Source organism: Hippoglossus stenolepis, chromosome 9, assembly GCF_022539355.2.
Source record: "Hippoglossus stenolepis isolate QCI-W04-F060 chromosome 9, HSTE1.2, whole genome shotgun sequence".
Taxonomy (NCBI): domain Eukaryota; kingdom Metazoa; phylum Chordata; class Actinopteri; order Pleuronectiformes; family Pleuronectidae; genus Hippoglossus; species Hippoglossus stenolepis.
Genome location: NC_061491.1, coordinates 8,264,839 through 8,277,231, shown reverse-complemented (window position 1 = coordinate 8,277,231; position 12,393 = coordinate 8,264,839). Strand labels below are relative to the sequence as shown.

The window sequence follows — 12,393 nt, the reverse complement described above, 5'->3', positions numbered from 1 at the left end:
AATTCCAATCTGTCCTCTGTCCTCACTTCTACCTGAAAGTGTTCAGCTGCTATCTGTTTATTTTTATTACATACGTCACATTGTTTACATTCTTAGCAATATGGTGCGAGTGCTTACATTAAATTATCCTCATACAAACACAACCCAAATGAAGCACAGTGCTCGCTCTCAGCTTCATCCATAGAATCAAATTAACAAAAGAAAATGTGTCAAGGAAAAACATTTTTTTTCTAGGATTCATAACAGACTTAATTTTGATTTATGTCTTTAATTTCAGAAGAAAGGATTTAGCTGTGTTGCTTTTATGAAATATTCTCCACACGACAGCGTTTTATTTGTTCAAGAGAAAGATCTAAGTATATTTTCAGTTATCATTCCATAATGATGTTTGAATAATTTATAATAATTCTGTGACGTCTAAGCAAGTTTAAACTGACTTCTCCTTTCTGTTGTCCTAACAACTTGTTTTATCGTTTTGTACTCAAAGTGTTGACAGTGCATGACTCTATGTTAGATAATGTATAAACTAAGTCACAGGTATAAATCATCTTCTTCACTTCCTCACATCATACGTAATGTGTTGTGAGTCCATCTGCAGCTGCAGAATTAAATCTCTGAAAAGGCCAGTGTTGATTTTGCTTATTTGACAGAAATTTCCACCACAGTGTCTGTAACACACATTAAGGAAATGGGGACAAAACTGTGATTATGTATTATTCTGATCAATATCCTGTGTCACAAGCTCTTTAATATCTCAACCAGGGTTTCATTTCCCCAGTTTCTTACGACATGATTGTACCGTCACTGGGTTCAATTTAAAAACTGGCTTCTGGGAGATGTAATCTCACTATTTTTAAGAATCTGAACTTCATCCCAGCGACCGTCTCACCCAGTGATGCAGATACTGTATCTCCCTCCTCTTCCTCATTAAAATGAGTCTATGAACTTTGTGCATTATGTGTTATTATAATATGTACTGGTTCAAGAGGTCTCCGAGATAATGAATCCCACGGAATAAAAATCCACATCAGGCCGGGATTGTTCCTGAAGGATGACCTCCTCCTCCTCCTCCTCCTCCTCCTCCTCCTCCTCCCTCCCCCTGGACTTTACAACAGTCATTAGTAGCTCATATCCATCCCGGGCGGAGGCGATGGGCCCAGTCTGTGTTTCTTAGTGGTGAAAGGGAGCAGACAATCCCCCATTTTCCTGCTTCTAAAGGCTCATTGAGATGGAGAACGAGAGTCGTGCAGTGTTTTATGATGTTGGTGGGTAAACCCCAGCAGGTGAGCCGCAGTCACAGTAACACCACGTCTTTAATGCATGCTGGGCCTGTCCAAACTACAGAGTGGTCCCCATTACATCAACAAAGAGCAAATACAAACAATCACCACCAGCCAATGTGCTGCTTATCAGAGCTGGCCCTGTGCAATGACTGCAGATGTGCAAAAACAATCCTTCCCCAGTCTCAACTCAGTAAACCTGCAGGATATTTGGATGTAAATCAAAATGCCAGACAGATGCTCCTGGAGTTTTTCAGGGGCAGAAATAAAGGATATGCAGTAGAGGAGGAGTCATGTAACATATAGTTACCGAACTGCAGTAAACAGCATTAACAGTGAACTGAGGCAACAAACAGGAACATGGAGCAAAGGCCAACTCAGCAAATAGAAACGTTCTTCTAAAATCTGACGCGTCAGAAGACAAAAGTCTCGTTAAGGATCTGAAATTCTGCAAACTTTGTTGCTGACCTCTGTGAGTAGAGTCAAACAGTTGAGAATACTTTTAATACAGGTCTAAAATCTCTGACATTTCTCTTATTCTTTCACATAACTTAGTAGAAGTGTAAAAATAGACACTGTCAAATTATTTCCCAGAACCGAAAACAAAATGTGAAGAAGAAATGGGCAGTAAGATCACAGATGCTCAATGGAAAGACGGATTAGAGAGCATTCATCGATGCTCTAATAATGTGAGGTATTGTTTAATCCAATTTAAAGTTTACACCACCTTCACTAAGGAAATATACCCTGAAGTTTCCCCAACATGCAACAGATGTTCTTTGGCAGATGACACCCTATAGCTCCGCCCTGTGCCCTAAAGTTCAGAATTACTGGTTCAGTATCTTCAATCTATTATTCCAAATACGATTAAAACCAATCCCCTCATGATCACCCTGGGTATATCCAAGACCTAAAAAATCAAGCAATACACAACAGTGTTTCCTTTGTTATAGCCTCATTATTGCAAAGAAGCTACTTCTTATGCACTGGGGGGAAAAAGAGGTCCCTAATATTGAGATGTGGCTTAGTGACCTCACAAATACACTTAGAAAGAATAACATACACCCTTTTGGACAAGCTTCAGTATTTCGACAAAATTTGGGCTCTTTTCATTCACTTCCTTTCACATGCAATATAATTGGTTAAGCTCTCGAAGAAGAAGAAGAAGAAGAAGAAGAAGAAGTGACGAGGAGTTTTGTCGTGGTTTGTTTTTACTTCTCAAAGTTCTTTTGTTATGTCCTGTGTTTTCTTTTCTATACATATGTTCAAGAAAACAAAGCATGATATCATCCGATTGTTTGTCTACTCATGTAGATGTTTGTGTGCCCTTGAGTTTAATTTATATCACCATGTTTGAATAAAATGATCTTGATAAAAGATCCCCAGAACCTTGGCTACAATTTAAACCATCCATCTATATGTCTGAATTATCTGTCATTCCAGTCAGATAATTACACTGAAAGAAGGTTCTACCTCTGTCTGGATAATTTATCACGTGCTGGTTTTACACAACATACCACACAGCTGTCAGAAAACGACATTCTTACTCTGAAAAGACGTTAAAATGTGAAGTGTATTTAATCACACGAGGCGGAATCATGTAACTTTTAGTCTTTTATTTTCAGATCACATCACAACTTGAAGACATTACTTGCACACTTAAGTTTTATTCTTTCTTTTTCTTTACAAAAATATTATTTACACTTGAACGAGAGATGAAATACAAAATAAATAGACAGTTAATTCAACAATCCATCAGCAGGGCGCAGCAGCACAGTAACAGGAGTCTGAATCCTGCCGGTCTGAAGACAAGACAGCGACAGTCCCTCCTCACACTTTTCATCTTTCACTTTTTCTATGGTTGTCGCAGGCCCCGGGCCCTCAGCCTCGTCTGGACATGCACTTCAGCGCTGCGAGGGCTGGATCAGCATTCTGGCAAGATGGCGCCACAGCATCACTTAAAGTCACTCTGTCGGTTAACGTCGAGGATCCCTTCACCAGCACGAGTAAGAGAACAGCGGGTACTGGCTCCACTCGGCCACGTTGCCATGGTGATAGCCGTGGTGCACAGCTTGCGTGGTGTAGTCGGCGGTCATGTGGTGAGGAGGTGGGTACTGAGCGGGACCGGGACCACTCCACTGGCCCAAGGGCTGCTCGGCGCCGTAGGGACTGTAGATGTGGTGGCCAATGACCCCGGGCTTGCCCGCCTGGGCCATGGTCATGTTGAGGACCCCTGGGGTGTAGTCCTGGGGGGCAGGGAGGGGCTGGGGGCCGCAGGGGGAGGGCCCGATCTCTTGTGTGCGGGGCTTTGAAGAGTCGTGATCGGGGACGGTGGCGACATCAGGGACCCTGGACTCCATGCTGCTGCGTTCTGTGCCACTGTTGCTGCTGCCGATGCTGGAGGAAGGAGAGGGAGACTTCCCGTACTCGTGGAACCTGAGGAGGAAAAAGGAAGGTGGTCAGTGATTTGCGGATCAGGATGAGATAACGCTCTTTAATGTCACACAACTTGACTGGTATTCACCTGTACGGCTGGTAGGAAGCAGGAGCAGGAACCAGCTGCTCTGCATTGTACATATCTCTGGTGTCGGCCCCAGCGGGAGACTCAGTCCTCGCTCTGTGCTCCCTGTCAGCGGCCCACGGGGAGTAACGCTCCTCTTTGACCTCACTGACCTCTTTCCTTTTGGGCAGCTCTCCTTCCTCTCCATCATAAGCCTCATAGGATGACTGGCAGAAATCTAAAGGGACACCAATCATTAGCTCCACTACAGGACAAGCAAGTACATGAGAGGAGGAGGAAGAGAGTCTAGAGTACGAACCTTGTGGACTGTCCTCCTCCGAGTCCCTGTCCGAGATGTCTGACATCTTTGGTCTCTTCTCGGGGCAGCCTGGGTTCTTGTTTGCACGCCTGTAGAGGAACATCATTAGAACAGTTCTACATATGTGGCATTCACTGTAATCTACTGCAGATGCATTTCTGGGAAAATGGGGGCCCTCTGCAGCTGTGGGGGCCCCAGTCACTGCATGCATCTGACCAGTGTGATACCCACCGTTTCTTATTGGTGCCTTCCTCCCGGAAACCTTTGGCGAAAGGGTTGTGATCGATCTTCAGCTTTGTAATCTGCAAGAGAATAGATGTCAGTTCGGTTAAAAATCTGTAGCAGTCATGTAGCAGCTTGTGTTGGTTTAATTTAAGTTGTGGGGACTGACCCTGGTGTTCTGGTAGGCGGTGACGGCTGTGAACGAAGTCTCGGGGAAGGTGAAGGTCTGGAAAACACTCCAGCGGACGCTGAACAGGTCGTCTGCCTGGACGATGTGGAAGCGTGGGTGGTAGCGATGCATGGAGTGCAAAATGATCTGAAGAGAGCGATTCAATTTAGATTTATCTTTTCAGTCACTTTGAGCTCCTACTCTACAAGTATTCACTGTATTGTCAATGAAGAACTTGAAATCCTTCAAAAGAAGCCATGTGGAATCATCTGGAAATACAAAGTTGTGGTCTAGCACCCCACCTCTGAGTGCTCTCACTTACATGGCCGTGCTGGTCGAGCGTATTGTTGGTGAGTTTGAGCTTGAGGAAGGAGACGGATTGCTTCATCCAGTGGCTCCCCGGGGCCGGAGAGTCGGGGTGGAGGTATGTCCTGCAGGGAGGCTGGGGCTCCGCTTTTCCTGCCACCTCCCATTTCTCTTTATTCCACTGTAGGAAGAGGGACAGATAGTCAGTCAGTCTGTCATAATAGAAAAACAAGCGATTTACAGACTCCTCCATTCCCACAGTGTGAGGAGCACGGCAGAGTGGAGAGTGACGGCCGGTAGGTACCACCCACAGAGATAGGGGCCGGTACAGTGGGCTCCCAGCAGGGAATAGAAAAACAGGAAGAGATAGCAGCCTTTGATGTACAATGTCATGAGGGGGTGATAAACAAGGGGTGTCTTGTCTGGGGGATGTGGTAACCACTGTGGGATTTCTCTGGCCGAAGCCAGGACTGCTGCACATTAATAAATTCAACTTTATTTATATAGCCCATAATAACAACTTAACCCTTGACTAGAGTGAGGAAAAACAACAACAACTTTAACATGGAATAAACTGTAGAGACCTCAGAGAGAGTCACACATGAGGGGTCCCTCTCCCAGGACGGACAGAAGTGCAATAGATGGAAATACTTCATTTAACTCTTGACGCATATATAAATGAGAGATTGATAAATTTCGGTCTCACCTTATACCTGAATCCGTCCTCAGGGACCATGTCAACCAGCAGGATGTATTTCGCACATGGAATCAGGCCGGAGAGATTCACTTTACAGTGTGGAAACATCCTCCTGCAGAACATAGAGGTGAACACATGATGAATATAAGAAGAAGCAGACACAGAAACACAGGGGGCTACTTTACCAGCATTTTGCATTTCACATTTGTTTTCTTACCTTCCAGGTTTAGTGATGATCATCTCTGTCCCTATTTCATGAAAGGACTTCCAGAGTTCAGGGTCTTCCAGAGTCAACCTGAGGTTACCCTGGAGATAAGCATCAGGGCCGGCAGCCATGGAGGGAGGAGGAGGTCCGCCGAAGTTAGGCTTCAAGTCTACAAAATAAAAAGATTACTCTTAGGATTGCTTCGCCAAAGAGTGAAATGTGAACTTTCATGCTTGAGGGAGGTGAGATCTGATCAAGGCAAACACTGCTTTAAATTGGAGTGAGTGACTGAGAATCCCTGTGTGAATAAATAAATAAAATAACTCACCTCTGATGGACTGCATTCTTCAGGATCAGGAGCAGCGCAGAAGAAATTTGAAAGGGTTCATGCAGGGTCAGTGAAAAATCCAAGTATCAGAGATATCCACAGTGTTTCCTCAGCTCGCCCTCCTTCACATTTAGAGCAAAATCAAAGAGAATAGAAATCCAGCAGCGAGGGAAGAGGTCACTCAGTCTCAGTGGTGTTGCAGGAGCTGTTCACGGATCTAAAGTCCTGCAGGACTGGGTGACCATGACTTTTAAGGGGAGACCCGTGGTGGGTGGGGTCAGGAGAACCATTCCCAAGCTTTGAAGTGGCACAATCATGAGTCAATGCCCCGCTGTGATTGGAGGGTGCTGGAAATCAAAGAGACTTAACAGAGCCTTGATACCATCCCCACAGGAAGGGCTGCGGAGGAAATGCATCTTTATTAACTGCTAAGAGACTTTAAAACAAATATGGATGCAGTCCTCCGCTGCAGAGCGAGGCTCGCAGCGGCACCAGAGTCTGTGTCAATACCATTCACACACATGTAACCACACGTGAAAATGCTATTTAGTGTGTTTGTGCAATGTGCTAAACACCCAGTGTGATCTATTTGACACAACTGGGAGAAAAGCAGGGGAGGGTGCATTTAACAGAACGATCCACTGGGCTTTATGTGTGCACCTTAGTATTTTCAAGTCAAAAGAGGCTTTTAAAGTATTATTCTCACACTTACCGCACAATAAATTTATATTAAAATGCATAAACCAATAGAGTTTTTAAACGATTACCTTAATCCTTTTCTCCATTCTCAGCTTTCTCCACGAGAGGAATGACGCAGTGGGTGGGAAACGCTGTGTAAACCCATAATGGTGTGATGATAACATGCACACACTTTCTGCAGGTAACTTTTACCTGGGGGCATCCTCAGAGGCCTGCAGGACTGTGCTGGAGGCGGTGGATGCGTGTGTAGGTGGGGGGTTGTGTATTGGGGTGTCTAGACAGGCCCCTGCTCTGATAGATAATCTCATTAAGCTGGTTTCCCTTGAAGGAGCTGGTTTCTGCATGTGGAGAAAGGCCCCCGTGTATAGGCAGGCAATTAACAGCCAGTTAGCACCACAGGCCCAAGTCGGCCTTGAATGGGACAGGAGGGGTCGGAGCATAAAGACCATGCTGCAACAAACCCAGGTCGCCCCCCCCCAACCCTCCACATCCAGAGCAGAATCCACGGCCGTCACTTTATATTCACGGGTCTGTCTCGGCCTGGAACTTACCGCCTCACTGCAGAGGAAACAAATGAATGCAAATGAAAATGAAATTCTGAAAGTGTTTGCATAGAAGGGGAAATAATTAAAGCTCAGTTTGCCTTCTTGTCTCCACTGGCATGAAAATTTGAATTGAGGCGACTTACACATCTCATTCAACATCCACATTTTCATTGTATTCTCGTGTCTGTGCGCTGCATACAGTGCCCTCTGTCCACTCTGCTCTCCGACAGCCACATACAAAGGTACCGCATCCTTTGCTTTTAGTTTCCTGGATCACAAACCACGTGTAACTCATGATGTAGAGTTCTCACTGCAAGTAAATGGTCGCATTGGTTTTTAAGGAGGTGCAACAAGCTGTAGAATCAGGACTGAAGTGTGCATAATGACACGTTTACAGCAAGAATGTCTTTCCTGTGAAAATATTGACCAGGTCCTCTAGTGCTGGGTCAATGCAGAATAAAACAGGATAATAACATCGTAGCTTTAATGATGCACTTAAGGAAGCAGGGAGCTACTTTAGTTTTTAGTATGTTAATTGCCCCGATGCCCCCCCCGACACCTCCTCCCTCGTCCGAGCATGGTGGCACAACATTGGCCTTGAGGATGTGTTTTTATCCACCTTATGTGAAGCCAGTTGTTGTGGAGGAGTTAGTAGTCACAGGTTCAGCGTGGCTCTCCTCACCAACCCTGCATGCTGGGGTCCCGCTTATACTGTTTCACATGAGCCAGAGAGGTCACACAGCTTTCTTTGGGGGGGGGGGAGCGAGATGCCACAAGATATTGAGAGATTCCGCTGATGAATTCCCTGCAGATTAACTCCAGATCTTAGCAGCAGAGGGGGAAAAAAGCGTGTCAGTGTCAGAGCTGAGGTGTACGTTTCAGCAGCAGCCGCGTCAATCCCATTACACAGCGGCACTGGAGGTGACAGGTGTGACTGGTAAAAGGCCTCGCTGCGTGGCCTGGGGGCGAGTTGAAGTGGATGCCACAACAGGGAGGTCGCAGAGGACGGAGGGAGGATGGGGTGGATTTTATTTAATGTCCAAATATGTTGTATGAAGGAGGCTACTTATTTAAAGTGACTCATCAGAAACATCTTCAGTCATGTTACACCGCTCACACCCCCTGGTCACTTGAATCCCCACATCTTCTGCCTGACTCCACTGCGTCTTCCCCCCCCCGGACCACCTTCAGTGGCTGTGGCGTTCCACCTCTCAGGTGTCAGTCTTCGGCCATTTGCTTTAACTGCACAGATCTCCCTTGTGCTCCACATTTAACAGCTGCCAATATACAGCCAGGCCCGGGGATCAGACGGCTCTGCAGCAGCCCAATAAAGAGCCCCCGGAGTGGACTGACGAGAAATCTCACACCTTTCGCTCACATTAGCCATGCAGCATGCCCTTTTGATGCTTAATTGGCCACTTTGAGGGGGTTTGTAGAGATAGCGGCCCCGTGGCTGGAAACATGATGTCACAGGAGACTGCACAATATCACACGGCAGGAAAAATGCCTTCACCTGACAAGTCCATTACATATTTACTTTGTATGCTTAGAGAGGTTGTGTTGCAACAGCAAATGCAAATTCCCCAGATGGCACCAATGCATGTACTATATTTTTCTCTTTTCCTAACTTGTATTAGTCAGATTTGTTTAAATTTAGACGATTGTGGTATTATGTCCTCTTCCTTTGATTAAAATTCAAAAATATGAGTTCCTTCATACTCTCTTCTCTGAGTTTCTTATGAGGGGCTCTTGTTAGCTGAGAACTTTCTGTGCTGTTCTCTGTCAAATCTTAATAAACGAAACCTGAATTCATCCTTTTCTTTATAAACTGCAGAAGCTTTGAAAATAAAATAAATAAATATAAAAAAAGGGAGATGCAGCTCCCCTGTCCAAAATGCAGAGTGGCCATGATCTCACGCACACAGACTAAAGGGGGCCGGGCGGGTTCACATTTGGTCGAGCACATAAGAAAACAAACCTCAAATCTAGCTTGCCCGGCAAAGGGGGCAAATGACAACTTCACAGCAACTTCATAAGACACTCCTGGAAGTTGCTAATGAAGACTAATGACTTCCCTCGTGTCGGAGACTTCACACCAGAGTGTACGAGCCCTTTGACCGCAGGGTCTGTGGTCAGCGGGGTGGTCCTGCAGATGCAGCACGGGGACCAGAGTGAGGGACTTATCCTGATGTTAAGTCTGGAGTTCAAAATCATTTCAAGGAGAGATCATTGCCACTAAATCTCACACTGTAATCAAACATTCTGGGGTTTGTCAGCGACAAGTCGATCTATTGTGGGGGTTTTCGGCAGCCATGAAATTCACTGTCAGGATCAAATATGTCACTGAGAAGTGCTGGTGATTAACTTAAATAACATGGTTTCAGTTTCTCAGGCGACACTGGCTGCACATAAACTTGAGACTCTGTTGTGCTGCTGCGTCCACGCTGACAACTAAATAACTTGTGTATATTCGAGTAATTTTGACCACTGCCTTCCATTCTGATTGAAAACAGAGGCTTGTAGTTACAGAAAAATAAATCCCTGATCCATAAGGTAAATCTGCAATTTATGCATTTATTCCTATTGGGTGGATAAAGTCGTCGCGTTGAGTCTTATTCATGAGCTGTAAACTGTGATAGAGGTGCTCACACTGGCAGGAAAACGTCAACCACATCTGCAGTGAATTATTAAGAGTGATGCAGTAGGTTTTAATACATTAATAAGAATTTAAAACAACATGGAGTGTCTGCTCATGCATTATATTCACTTTCCTGAAACACTGTACAGGTAACAAGTGTCTGTGGTGCCAAACTACAAAGCTTGATCCTTATGAATGATCCCAGTGAAAGAAAAGTGCATGTGGGTGTTGTATATTGTTGTAGATGTGGATTTCCTTTTTGAATTTTTGCGTCATTAGATCGTATAATAAACCATAGATGTAAGAGTAACAGATGATGCTTTTAACCCTTACTGTGTTTCTAAGCTCAGGAGCTTTCTGCTGAGGGTTCATAAACCACCGTCTTATCTGATGCAAGGAACTCTGTGGTTTAATATTCTCAGGAGCACACAGAACAAATATGTGTTTCTCAAATATATATTTTGGTTTGACATCGATAATGCATTCAGTCCAGACATAGAGAACAGTTCCCTTCCAGCAGCCTGAGCCAGGGGAGACAAGTTTAAGCCTTTCCCCTGGTCTCCTCTCGAGCCGTGGTACATTCGCTGAAAGGCAGCGGAATAGTAAAAAACAAACAAAAAACAAAATAATGAAATCAAATACAAAACCATTTTTTTTTCTCCTAACTCAAGGGTGAGAGTTAACACTTATTCAGTTGTGTGTTGCTTTAAAAATAATTTTTTAGACATCTTTCAAAAATCAGTAAATATCTCTCTATAGAAAACAATCTGTAAAAAACATTCTATTGTCTTCCTCTGAGTTAAGCTAGAATTGTGACAAATTTACCAAAGTGGTTTTGAATGTAAAGGCATCTGTAATCAAGAGTCTGCCCCAGCATGCGTGTCAATTCCACTCAAATCAGGAAAGAGTGTCTGTTAACGCCGAGTCGTTTCCTGAGTTGACTGGAATCTAAGCGGCCTTTTTACACTCTCACACATTCACACACTCCTCAAGCTTGACGCTCCACCCATTAAAGCCAAAACGCATGGAAAGATATTTGGATTGTGATATGTAGAAAATCTAATTCCATAATAAGCTAATTTCCATATCATTCAGATCAGTGCTGGTGACAGGACGCCTTCCTCGTATAAGAACTGCTCTTCTTCGCTACAAATGCACACAGAACGAAAAGAAAAATATATATCAGGACAATTATTATTACAAGAAATACAGTGCATACAAAAATAGCACAAAGTTAAGTGCCAACTGAAAGAAACATCCCAAATATTAAGTGTAAACATTTGCAATCTGCTACAGGTTGTGAGGCTCCACAGACGACCCTCGACTGCAGCCGATTGTCCTCATTTCACCTTTGTGTACATTGAAATATGTCAATCATCAAAAAACGGTGTGTTGCAGATTAAAATCTCATGCTGGAGGGAAAGGTCGAAGTGGAGGACAGCAGGTCCGTGCTGCTGAGCGTCAGTCCACACTGAGGCACCTCAGATCGGGGAGTTATGAAGGATTTAGCTGCAGCTGTGAGATAAGGTCAGCACGCGACAGTGAGAAAGATGCATAAACACGCGAGAGGCCGGCTTCGACCACCGACAAGTCTTTCTCTCAAGATCCAGCGTACGGCCTGGTGCACGAGAGCTCACTAAGCTGATGAGTGATATGCATAACTGGCACGTTACAGACATGCTGTGAGACTAAAGCCGCCGCAGCCGTCGTCTGTCATGCACACCATCACTGCTGACAAGCACAGCAACACAGTGACATGACAGCCAATGACAATACTGCGTGTGTGCATGAGAGGATACAAAAGCATCAACAAACACAGCTGCAGTGATGTGCACCACTTGTTTTTTCTCGGGTTGTTTTTAAAGACGGGGGCAGAGGGTTTGGCAGTCAGGCTGAGTAAAGTTCAGTTTCAGTGTGTGCACGAGGCCTCCAGAGGCTCAGATGTCCATGTAATCCTCCTCCTCGTCAGACTCGCTCTCCAGAGACGACTCCTGGCTCGATGTCTCCTGCACCTCCAGCGCCGGCTGGCTCAGAGTGTCCTTTTTGACTGTGGCTGCAGACTGAGACGACAGGATGACGTTCTGTACGGGAGCAGACAGAAGGGGGCACTGTTGAGACTACAGTTCAGTCAGACGTACTGAGTGTATGGTTATATACATGAACACACACAGAAACACTCACAGACGTACATGTTTACAGGCAGACTGCGTACCTTAAGTCTTTGTTTGGTTTCCTCTGAGATGCTGCCTTTGGGGGAGAGAAGAGTGGGTGTCGGAGGTGTTACTGTGATTTCTGGCGGGAACTTGGTAACTGTGGCAGGGATGAAAAGCTTTGGCATGTTGGGGGGGACACGGGAGCGAATTCGGCCGGGGTCTGGAAGCTTGGATTGGTCGTTGCTGGCATACTGCTGCTGGTCTGTGGGAGGAAGAGGAGACGACATTTTCTAAATATTTACACGCTTAGAGAGCAGCTGCATTTCTGTCAC

At 45.1% G+C, this 12,393-nt stretch overlaps 2 protein-coding genes across 6 annotated transcripts in view; both read right to left on the bottom strand.

Moving 5' to 3' along the window:
• Positions 1-2,939: 2,939 nt before the first annotated feature.
• tbx16 (T-box transcription factor 16) lies at positions 2,940-9,862 on the bottom strand. The gene is made up of 8 exons (XM_047341196.1): positions 5,711-9,862; positions 5,503-5,605; positions 4,813-4,977; positions 4,491-4,637; positions 4,331-4,401; positions 4,100-4,188; positions 3,805-4,018; positions 2,940-3,716 (listed from the first exon to the last, which is right to left on the bottom strand). Exons 1-8 carry the CDS (start codon positions 5,827-5,829, stop codon positions 3,275-3,277), a joined length of 1,350 nt encoding a protein of 449 aa, XP_047197152.1. The 5' UTR covers positions 5,830-9,862; the 3' UTR covers positions 2,940-3,274.
• Positions 9,863-10,350: 488 nt separating this feature from the next.
• Positions 10,351-12,393, bottom strand: part of cabin1 (calcineurin binding protein 1) — a 45,136-nt gene continuing 43,093 nt past the window's right edge. For all 5 annotated transcript variants that reach the window (XM_035165771.2, XM_035165772.2, XM_035165774.2 and 2 more), the window contains 2 exons: positions 12,121-12,323; positions 10,351-11,989 (listed from right to left, as the gene is read on the bottom strand). In XM_035165771.2, the coding sequence (XP_035021662.1) occupies positions 11,846-11,989; positions 12,121-12,323 (347 nt within the window). In that variant the 3' untranslated portion in view covers positions 10,351-11,845. The remainder of the gene's footprint in view (positions 11,990-12,120; positions 12,324-12,393) is intronic.